This window comes from Sinocyclocheilus grahami, unplaced genomic scaffold, assembly GCF_001515645.1.
Source record: "Sinocyclocheilus grahami isolate Dianchi unplaced genomic scaffold, SAMN03320097.WGS_v1.1 scaffold574.1, whole genome shotgun sequence".
Classification (NCBI taxonomy): Eukaryota; Metazoa; Chordata; class Actinopteri; order Cypriniformes; family Cyprinidae; genus Sinocyclocheilus; species Sinocyclocheilus grahami.
In genome coordinates this window covers 884,430-896,589 of record NW_015505753.1, presented here as the reverse complement: position 1 = coordinate 896,589, position 12,160 = coordinate 884,430, and the positions used below count along the sequence as shown (strand labels likewise).

At 38.2% G+C, this 12,160-nt stretch overlaps 1 protein-coding gene across 1 annotated transcript in view; it reads left to right on the top strand.

Annotated features, from left to right (window-relative positions):
- Nucleotides 1–12,160, top strand: part of cyth3b (cytohesin 3b) — a 48,292-nt gene continuing 36,132 nt past the window's right edge. The window contains exon 1 of the mRNA XM_016239731.1: nucleotides 1–244. Coding sequence (XP_016095217.1) covers nucleotides 226–244 — 19 coding nt within the window. The 5' untranslated portion in view covers nucleotides 1–225. The remainder of the gene's footprint in view (nucleotides 245–12,160) is intronic.

Genomic DNA, 12,160 nt, shown 5'->3' with positions numbered 1-12,160 from the left:
TGAATACACCGAGAAGGGCTTTATCCTCCATTCGTCCAGAAATACATCGGGTTACGGATTTAAACGAGGACTGCGATAGAATATCAGTTTATGCCGTTTAATATTCCGCATGAAACAGGAGCTGTTTGTAAATACAGCATATAAAACCCTCATTATAAAGCATACATCTGTGTCTGGAGCGCCTTCTCATCCCATCATTTCATTATTTTGCATTCATCTGCAGATATGGACGAAGATAATCAAGGTAAGACCACCAGGTTTATAATGCAGAAGAAAAATGTGGATATATGTGTGATCATGTTATGGGTTAACATGGCATTAGACACAGATGTGTCATATCATTAAGATCGATCATTATTTATGTCATTTATTTAGCGATAAAACATCTAAAAAAACATTAACACGATTCATTTAGTCTAATAACAAAAAACACTAGGTTTACACAGTGACATCTGTGCACACAGTTTTTAATTTTAAGGCCTAAAAAGTATGTCTATATCTTTCAGATATAAATTGTTTAATAAAATAGTATGTAAATAGTAATAAACTGCTCTGTAAAATAGTATGTTTTAAGAGCAGCTCATACCAGTAAAGCTCCACGACTCAGAAAATCTCATATAAGCTTAATATAATCTACAGTTTGTTTCATTCTCAGAAGTGACCTGCAAATTTGACATGTTAAGCACTACTCTTTTTTCCAGTCAAATGAGAAACTTCATCAGATCAGACAGCATGGGATGACCTACATGCCAGTTTGCCAGTGTTTTGTTAAGAGAGGCTGTGAGCTGATATGTCTATTGATTTAATTTAGTCAACAAAATATTCCCCAAGCTCCTGCTTTTCAAGTAGGACACATATATCCTTCGCTTTCTTTTTTAACCACAGAGACACATAAAGCAGAGCTACTGGATATGGTTGAGTTATGCATTAATGGTGGATTAATAATTTATGCATTTAGCAGATGCTTTTATCCAAAGCGACTTACAGTGCATTCAGGCGATACATTTTTTACCAGTATGTGTGTTCTCTGGGAATTGAACCCACAACCTTTTGTGCTGCTAATGCAATGCTCTACCACTGAGCCACAGGAACATCTGTGTTGGTTAACATTAACATCTTAATCTACTCAAATTTGATCAGATTGTTAAGGTCATCTGTTGACAAAATTTGAACTGTATTTGAACATTTCTTTGGAGATAATGCTAGTAATGTTTGCTTAATAATAATTAATATTATATAATTTAATTAGATTCTTTTGAGAACTGGATGAGAACAAAACTTGTCTTCTGTAGAGCTGCTTTATAGCCGAATCGAATTTGTTTCATAATTGATGAATTTTGCATCATCGGCACTGAAATGAACCAATATTGTCTCGAGCTGAATAACGACACTACTGTCTATAGCTGAAATTAACTTGATTTGATGAACTTTTTACACAGTTATTGAACTGAACTGAAGCAACACTGAACTGAGTGAAGCTAAATAATGACACTATTGTCTTTTTAGAGCTGTTATTTACAGCAGAATTTAAGTTTGTATCATGTTTGACAAAGTCTGAATCATTGGTTTGGATATTTTCCTTTATAAAACGGATAGTTCCGGTCCTTGATTCCGATTGGCTGAGCCACGTTCGAAGCTGTTGTAAATTACTCTACAAACATACACCTTTGTTTACTTCTGTGTGTTGCAACCACAACTGATTCTGAGGAACTACATTGATTGGTGGAAGAATAAAGCAATAAGCCCCATTAAGCCCCAAGAACTCCGCTTCGCGTCGTGCCTAACAATGCCCCTTAGCCGTTATAAATTCACTGTGAACCACAGCTTCATGGGGCTTATTGCTTTTATAAAATGGTTATTCCATGTACGTAGTAAGGTTTCACAAAATAAAACAGAGCAATTCATCCACGACCATCACCTCGTGTTGCAGCATGATAATGCACGGCCCCATGTTGCAAGGATCTGTACACAATTCCTGGAAGCTGAAAACATCCCAGTTCTTGCATGGCCAGCATACTCATCGGACATGTCACCCATTGAGCATGTTTGGGATGCTCTGGATCGGCGTATACGACAGCGTGTTCCAGTTCCTGCCAATATCCAGCAACTTCACACAGCCATTGAAGAGGAGTGGACCAACATTCCACAGGCCACAATCAACAACCTGATCAACTCTATGCGAAGGAGATGTGTTGCACTGCGTGAGGGAAATGGTGGTCACACCAGATACTGACTGGTTTTCTGACCCCCCCAGACCCCCCAATACAGTAAAACTGCACATTTTAGAGTGGCCTTTTATTGTGGCCAGCCTAAGGCACACCTGTGCAATAATCATGCTGTCTAATCAGCATCTTGATATGCCACACCTGTGAGGTGGATGGGTTATCTCGGCAAAGGAGAAGTGCTCACTAACACAGATTTAGACAGATTTGTGAACAGTATTTGAGAGAAATAGGCCTTTTGTGTACATAGAAAAAGTATTAGATCTTTGAGTTCAGCTCATGAAAAATGGGGGCAAAAACAAAAGTGTTGTGTTTATAATTTTGTTCAGTGTATATAAAAATATATAAAACGGATAGTTCCGGTCCTTGATTCTGATTGGTTGAGCCGTGTTCGAAACTGTTGTAAATTACTCTACAAACATACACCTTTGTTTACTTTGTGTGTTGCAACCACAACTGTTTCTGAGGAACTACATTGTTTGGTGGAAGAATACTCTGCTTCGCGTCGTGCCTAACAACGCCCCTTAGCTGTTATAAATTCACTGTAAACCATGGCTTCTTGGGGCTTATTGCTGTAGTTTATTGCTGTGAAGCTGCTTTGAATATGTATACAGTGCTATAAATAATGTGACTTGACTAAAACCAGTTAATTTAGGTAGTTGTGTTCTGGGTGGTTTGTTATTGACCAAACCAAGACAAAACAACCCGTCTCTGTAATATTTTGGTTTCTAGATATGGCTTGGATCCCTCCTGCCCATTTTACCATTTGACAGGTGATCAGAAAAGCCCAAAAAAGTAATAGCAAATATCTCCTTAACAAGCTGATGTTGAGGTTTTGGAGTGTTTGGTTCTTTTGCACAGTTCCCCATCATGAAGCTAATCCATGGATATGAGTGCATGTGTAGTAATATTTCAAGAGATGGTCTTCTCACTAGGAAAAAAACTAATTTGCATATTCAAAGCATATGCTCAACATAATCCTTCCCCACAATGCTGTGGGTTCACACTGAGGACTAGCTAACAGTCAGACTGTTGGTGCGTTTTGACAGTGGTTTGGTGGTTCTGTCAGAGAAGCGGCTATAGGCTCGTCTGAAGTGGAACAGCAGGCAGACTGGATTAGACTCAGGGAGAGCTGCTCTATTCCATGCTGCTTCTTCTGCTACCACTGGGGTCCCTGCTGGGTGACAGTAATCAATGCTGTGGTCCACTGTGGGAGATCCCACTCTGGGCCCACCAATGAATTTGACTGGACTGAAAGGCAGCACCTTGTCACTTGCTGAAGGCAAGACTCATTTGAAAATAGCAATGAAAGAATGTTTTCATGAATCGCCAACAACATAGGGTCTCTTAGCATTACCAAGTATAGGATTTTAACCTTTTTTTCACGTTAGAAACACTGATTAACAACATTAATAAACTATACAAACCCCTACAATAATTTGAGCACCAGTGTTAAACAGTTGAGGCTGTAGTGAACAGTCAAAGTAAAGTAAAATAATAAGTAAAATAATAATTATAAGAGTAATAATAGACACTGCCAGTCTGGGATGTTTGAGATGGGTTAGATTTTTAATGTTTTTGAAAGAAGGTCCTTATGCTCATCAAGGCTGAATTTATTTGACCAAAGGTACAGAAAAAACAGTAAGACTGTGAAATATCATTACAATTTAAAATAAAAATGTTCAATTTTAATACATTTTAAAACGTTATTAATTCCTGTGATGCAAAGCTAAATTTACAGCATCATTGCTCCAGTCTTCAGTGTCACATGACCCTTCGGAAATCATTCTAATATGATTTATTATCAATATTGGAAACAGCTGTGCTGCTTTTTTTGTATCCTGTGATACTTTTATTCAAAATAGAAATCTTTTGTAAAATACAAGTCTTAACTATCACTTTTTAAAATCGATTTAACACACTCTTGCTTAATAAAAGTATTTCTTTCTTTCAGAAAAAGACAGAAAGAAAGAAAAAAAAAACAATTTAAACTGACCCCCAAACTTTTGAAAAGCCATGTAAATACACATTTAAAAAAAAAAAAAAATATATATATATATATATATATATTTTTTTTTAAGAATCCTTAATAATTGTCATCAAATGGATTTGTTGCTTAAATTGTCAGTTAAATTGATTATGATTTGTGCTCCTTCTTTTCAAACCAATGAGAAACACCTTGGATGGGTTTTGCATGGGTCAATTAGTACTCACTTGTCATCTGATGTAGATCTGGTTATTGAGTTTTCATATGCATTCACGTTCTTCCCTGTTGAGTGAGATCCCTGAACCATGCCTATTTTTGACCTTGATGTAGCTGGAGTTGTCTTTATGCCAAAGAGATTTAAGCCTTGCGTCAAAATGTAGTGCTTATGCCAGCTAATGTTATAATATGACATTTGAAGTGACACAGTCATGTTCTGCTGAGTGGAGCTATAGCCGGATTGTTTTATGTGGAGTACAGTGAGTCTTTGTGCTACAGGTCATTGGGGTGTTTCTCTAGGCATGATGTATGTTTCATTAAGCCACATTACGTCAGCAGGGAATCCACCAGCAGAGCAACACTATGAAATAACATCAGTCTACACCTCACCCAGCAGTGATTCACATCCATGGCTCTGAACACGGACTGGTTTTGAACTCATCTCTGTTGCAGACACCAGTTTTAGGTGTGATTAAATGATGTGATAAATCATAACAAAGTTTGGCAGCACATGTATGTGTGCAATGTCAACATAGTTAAAAAGTTATTCGAGCCTGACAGAAGTTCTGTGCCAAACTGTCTATTGTCTAAATAGGCACAGAGTCAAGGGGCCGTTAACACAGAATGCATTTTTCCATCCTGATTCATTACTTTTCCATTGTTTTTCTATATAAACATGCGCTGGACAGATGTGTATGACAGTATTGCTCGCGTCTTGCATGTGTCATGCATGTGTCATGTGTTGCATGTGTTTTTAAGATGCCGTGTTAAGTTGGGGGCTGTTCACACAGAATGCGTCTTTGCGTCTAAAAATACGTGGAGAGACGCATTGACAGGACTGTTCAGTAATGGTTTTAAAAAAATTGCAGAGCAAACAGTTGCCATGCCAACGTGCTTGTGTAAACAAAAGCTTACAATGCTTGCCCCGCCTCCGGGGTCTTCTGATTAGTCCACTCTTTTGGAACTGACAATGAGCAACGCTGCATGTAAAAGTTGAAATTCTTTTAACTTGACATGGCATCTTATAAACACAGCCCTTATGTGCGAGGCTCTGCAAAAGATGCGAAACGTGAGTGCAACGGTCATCCACATCCGTCTAGTGTGTGTTTACATAGAAAAACAATAGAAAAGTGGCACATTGGAATGCAAAAACGCATTTTGCGTGAACAGCCCTTTTAAAGAATTTCAACTTTTACATGCAGCGCCACTCGTCAGTGTCAGTTCCAAAACAGTGGAGCCCGGAGGCGGAGAAAGCGTTGTGAGCTTTTGATTACAGCAGCTAGTTGATATGGCAACTGTTTTATTTGGCCCTGTCCCAAATGGCACACTTCATGTGCACTTAGGGTCTTGCGGACTTACAATGGCTGCCGCATGCGCATGTCCGTTAAGACCGCGAGGCCGTAGGGTGTCCCATTCGTCATTTTAGCTTGCCCTTTGCGGCCACTATGCGGCCTCGATGCGCACTTCTGCTGAGCCCGCACTGAGGCGAGCTCTGCGGCAGACTTCTACCCTGTCAAAGCGGCATTACATCACGAAAGTGTGGACTCAGAGGCAGACCATGAGGATTTAGGGTGCGATTTGGGACAGGGCCTTTGACGGCATGGCGGAAAAAGCACACATCTCAAAAGCGCATCTCGAGACCCTCGCGTTCTGTGCTGCAATTTTTTTCAACAAAAAAATACATTTTAAAAACTCTATTCACTTTTAATTGCAAACGTTTGACATTACTGTGTGTGTTGCTAATCTAATAGACAAAAATCCTCTAATAAACATGCATAGCATGCACAAATATTGAGCAAAATAGTATTACAATTTAATAATACAAATATTACAACATTTTTATTTTAAAATAACTTTTCGAATTGTATAGATCATAATATGTGTGACATTAAAAAACTTTAAAAAAAATTTTTTTCTCAAATTCTTCAGTTATTAAACATGCCGTTTTCGTGGCCTCAGATGTTTTGACCACATGGAATAACAGTACTTTCAAAAACTGATTTGTGACAGTGGACAACCAAAACTGATTAAAATGGTGATCAAATTCAGAAACTAAGATATCTCCTGTCCTGTATAAATATATGTATATTTTAGGCTGAAATTCTCACAATTCTCACTATTAACTAGCATGCATATTTCTAGCATTTTGGCTGTTTATTAGTACTCATAAAGCACATATTAATGCCTTATTCTGCATGACCGTATTTTAGATCCCTTAATCTGACCACATACCTAAACTTAACAACTATCTTACTAACTATTAATTAAAAATTTAAAACAATTTTACTGAGGAAAAAGTCATAGTTAATAGTTCGTTATTAGTTAGAACTGGTCCCCAAACTAAAGTGTGAAAAAAAATAAAAAAAATAAAATAACAACCTATTAAAGGTGGGGTAAGCGATTTCTGGTAGCCAATGTTGACATTTGAAATTACCAAAACAAACACGCCCCTACCCCAAAAGGGTCTCGCCCCTATTTTGATAGCTCCACCCTGCACATACGTACGCAACCCAGGCAACGATTAGTTTTGTGAAACAAAGCAAAACCAATGTTACACCGTGTCTACACTAGGGGTTGCACCGACTAATCGACTAGTCGACTTCAATGCTCTGCCATGACGCTTTAAGCTTGACGTCGACTAGTCGCTGGTCCTATAGAGGGCGCAACAGGATAAGAAATCTTTGAAGGACTTCCACATTTACGCTCCGTTTCCAAACAGTTCAAATGACAAATAAATGCATACTCTGAAAGCGCTCCACAAGACGTGTGATTATATTACTGGATGCTCGCAATTGAACGGGAGAATGCACGTTTTAAACAGCTTATTGTACAGGTAAGTTAATCGCCGTTCTAATCTAATGCGCTGCTGCACTGTAACGCACACACATAGGCTACAGACAGTAGTGCACATCACGTGCACAGAGTCATTCAGATAAAAAAGCTGTTATAGGAGCAACAGCCATGTGGGCAGTGCTGTGTCATATGCCATAGCTGTGCACAAGCTGTTTATCACAGCTCCAGACTTATTTGTTTATTAATGACGTCATCAACGACTAGTCGACTTTGACTCGACTTTCATCACATAAAAGTCGACTTCAAAAAAATCAGAAGTCGTTCAACCCCTAGTCTACACCGGACGCGAGTGGTGCGGCGTGACAAAATACTATGGAACTCATTATAATCAGTGATGCTGTCTACACCATAGATATATATATATATACATATCTATGGTCTACACTGGATGCGGCATGACACGACAAATCCCCGACAGAAAACTGCTGCTGCGTTCTATTCATGACCTATTAACACAAATTTCAAATGATTTTCAATGGTCGCTTTGTCGCGTCTAGTGTGCTAGACAGACTTTAGCTGTTGCGGCGCAGACATGGTGTTACTCACCTATCGAGAAGAAACAAAGCAACCTCGGCATCCGATCGCAGGCCTTCCACTCCTTGAGTTCTCTCCAGCGCTGGAAAGCTGATCCGATATTTACACGGGTCCTACTTCTTGCCTTATTGCCTTAAGCCTTCTTTTGTTCCGCAGACATTTTCCTCCTTTGTTTTTTATCCTCCATCTCTATCTTTCTGTCGCTCGGCTCAGACTGAACGCTCTCTCCTCCACATCATGAGTAGACATGCCCCTTACTGCTGATTGGCTACAAGTTTGTTTTGCTAGTCGGCCCGAATCAGTTTTCTAAAGCGTTTTTGAAAATTCGCTTACCCCACCTTTAATGAAACTCTTGACTCATCTAACTACTGGGGTGCCTCAGGGCTCAGTTCTTGGACCACTTCTCTTCTCTGTCTACATGGCATCACTAGGCTCTGTCATTCAGAAACCTGACATTTCATATCACTGATATGCTGATGACACTCAACTCTACCTCTCATTCCATCCTGATGATCCGACGATAGCTGCTCGCATCTCAGCTTGTCTAACAGACATTTCTTGCTGGATGACGGACCATCACCTTCAACTCAACCTTGCCAAGACAGAACTGCTTGTGGTTCCAGAAAACCCACCGACCAACCATAACTCAGCCAGAAACCTTGTGATTGATGATTGATTGAAAGTTGTGATTGATGATCAGCTGACTTTCTCAGACCACATCTCTTCCATCTTTATTTGACCCTCTAACTCTAGCACTCTCTATTCAAATTAAGAAAAAAAAACTTGCCCCTTTTAGACTTGCACTCTATTAATTTACCAACTGCTTACTACTTAAACAAAAACAACAACAACAAAAAACTAACACTAGCTTCTATATTCTTTTTCTATTCTATCTGTTTTCTTTTTATTTATTATATAATTAAAAAATCCCTTGCTATGTGTACTACGTTAAGCTAACTGAGACTTGTTATAGCACTTGCATATCATTGCTCTTTTGTTGATTTTGATTGCTTCCATTGTCCTCATTTGTGGTTCGCTTTGGATAAAAGCGTCTGCAAAATGACTAAATGTAAATGTATCTGCTATTTTACATGATTATTTCTGCTGACCTAGTTGCAAAGCATTGTGGCACTGGCTTCTTTGTGAAGGATACATGCAATGCTGCCTAAACAATTTGGCCAAATCAAAGTATCTTAGAATGCAGTCTGGCAGCTCACTGGTTTTTGGAACAAAGCTGACTAAAATCCTCAGCTTTGTCATCAGCATGTAATGTTAGCAAATACAGCAAGCAATATGTCACATGGAAATAATTTGTATATCCTTCAAACTAACAATCTAAAATTCTAACCATTTAAAATGTCTTACCAATTTAACTAGGAACTGTTTTTAAAAAAGTTGGCTAATTCCTCTGACTCTAAATTAGCTCATAGTACAGGATTACAATTTAAGAATGCAAAAATTAGAAACACATTTGCACAAACAATACAGCAGTTTCAGGAATTTAGGTTGGCGCAAGGAAAACTGAAGACTCTTTCACCCCCTCATAAAGGAAACCAGACTGCAGACGAGTCTCTAGAGCATGTGGCAAAATGCATTCCAGCGAAGGAGAACCACTCTTTTGAAGAGCAGTATTTTTCACTGATGCTGGAATGGGATGCGGCAGTAGAGGTGAAGGGGAATAGATTATGTAAGGGATCTCAAATTGTTTAAGCCGACGAGGGATCAGGAAAAGGTGTATCCAGTGGTCTTGGACAACAGGTTTCATTCTCTCTTTCCCCTAGTGTGGGCTTCAACTCTCCAGCATTTGTCCTCAGAAAGAGGTTATTGAACAAAGATTTGCTAGAGGAACAAAATGTTCTTTGTTGTGAACCTTTGAGAGTTACAGTTTTATCATTTGATTGTCATGCACAACCACTGACATAATTTTCTCAGTGTTTAGCAGTTTTGGCCTAAGCAAGCTTTTACTATTACACTATTACTCATATATAAGATTAAACCGATAGTTCACCCAAAAATTTTAATTCCTTCATCATTTGCTCACCCTCCACTTCTTCCAAACCTGTATGAATTTCTTTCAGCTGTTGGACACAATAGAAGATATTTCGAAGAATGTTGGTTACCAAACAGTTGACGGTAGCCACAGACTTCCTTAGTATATAAAAATACTATGGAAGTCAAAGGCTACCATAAAATGTTTGGTTATGAAACAAATCAAGTTATTAACTGCAGGCTACTTCGTGTAATGCAGTTACATTGTCTGTGTGCAAACGATGCTGGTTAATGATTATAGTTTGTCAATAGTTCATTAAGAACCAGAATCCTTCTTGTGTCGAGCATTTTCTCTGCAAATAAGTATGCATCCATGTGCTGCTTTCATGGGTTTATAGAGGATTTTTGTTTGCGAAGCACATTTAAGAGGCTGCATCATTCAAAATTCATTCTGTTTGACACACAGAGATATGTGTGTGTGTGTGTGTGTGGGGTTAGTCACGTTTGGCCTATATATGTGGGTCTCTTTATAGTACACTGTCGGTTTGATGAAGTATGCAAAAAGAACAATCCCTCATCAGCGACTTTTCAACCATTTGACAATCAGCTCCACATGATCTGCCAGATGTATGTATGTGCACACATGTTGTCATGTTTTTTAAAAACTGAGAGGTCAGATATGTATAGGCTATAGGACTATCTAAAAATAGGTAAGAGGTAGGGATCATAGCCCAATTTTGCAGTCTTGTCTCACATGTACATACTGTTGGACTTTTACAGTAACTTGAAAAAAAAACCTACTGAACCTAACCTTACTCAGCATTTTCTTGTGTAACACTGTAAGTGCATATACTGTAAAACTGTAAAAAGTTTTTTGTTTAAATTAAATTCTCACTAATAACTAGTTGCTTATTAGCATGCATTTTACTAGAATGTTGGCTGTCAATTAGTTATAAAGCACATATTAATGTCTTATAACATTACCATATTTTAGCTCACTTAATCTAAACTTATCAACTACCTTACTACCTATTACTTACTGATATTAATAAGCAGAAAATTGGGAGTTTATTGAAGGAAAAGTCATAGTTAATAGTGAAAATTGGACCTTAAAATAAAGTGACCATTAGGGTGGATACATCGAAAAAATGATAACTTAAAAATGTGCTTCATGTGGTAACATCTAAATTAACTAAATGCATTCAAATCAAAAACGTTATGTAACATTACTGAATCGACCTAAATATATTAATTAGATTACACCAGCACAACTGAAGTGTAAGATCACCATTTATTCACATTTGTCAAACTCTCATTCTGCATGCATTGAAAACAAAAGGATTATGTCTTTTAATTATAGAGAGTTCATAGTGACCACCAAAATGACAGAGAAAAGACATTATCATAAAACTAGTTTGTGTTAGTCAGTAGTCAACATTTGAAGTGGATCAAAAAAGTGGATCAAAAAAGTTCATCAAAGTTGACAAGAACGCATTTTGGTTTTAGGTTTTAGGACAACTTTGATCCACTTCAAATGTTGACTACTGTATATCCCAAGCCCTCTGAAGCCACACAGTAGCTTTGTGTCAGGATGCAAATATACTGTAAGATGCCACTGATAATCTTCCCTCCAGTGAACTGAACTGAAGAAGAGGATCAGTGAATGGATGGATTGTCTTTCACAAATCGAAACTCAAAATGAGTTCAACATATTGACTGAAACTATTCATTTGCAGCGATTCTTGAGTTAACAGCTCACTGGAGGTCTGGCCCTGCTTGCAACAAACCCTTAAGCTAAGAAAACCCATATTAATCATTATAAACAAACTATTATTACAGGTCTTCTTAAAGGGTTAGTTCACCCAAAAAACGAAAATTAGGCTGCGTTTTACTCACCCCCGAGGCATCCTAGGTGTATATGACTTTCTTCGTTCAGACGAATCCAGTCGGAGTTATATTAAAAATTGTCTTTGATCTTTCAAGCTCTATCATTGCAGTCAGCGGGTGTTGCATTGCTTCAGTCCAAAAGCAGTTAAATAAAAATCGCCCATCCATAAAAAAAGTGTCTCACACGGCTCCGGGGAGTGAACAAAGGCCTTCTGTAGCGAATTTGTAAGAAAAATATCCATATTCAAAACGGCTTCTTTACAAATCCTCGTTTTGTACTTCTAATTCTTGACCGTTATTTTGTTTTGATCTCTCCGCTGCGTTTTTCCGCATGCGTCACTTCTGAACGGCGCATGCACAAAGCCGACCTCATACGTAATTCCCCCGGAACTGCTTCTGTTTACAACAGTGAGCGCAAGCTAGATTCAAGTGATTATTACGTTTTGAATATGGATATTTTTCTTACAAAAAC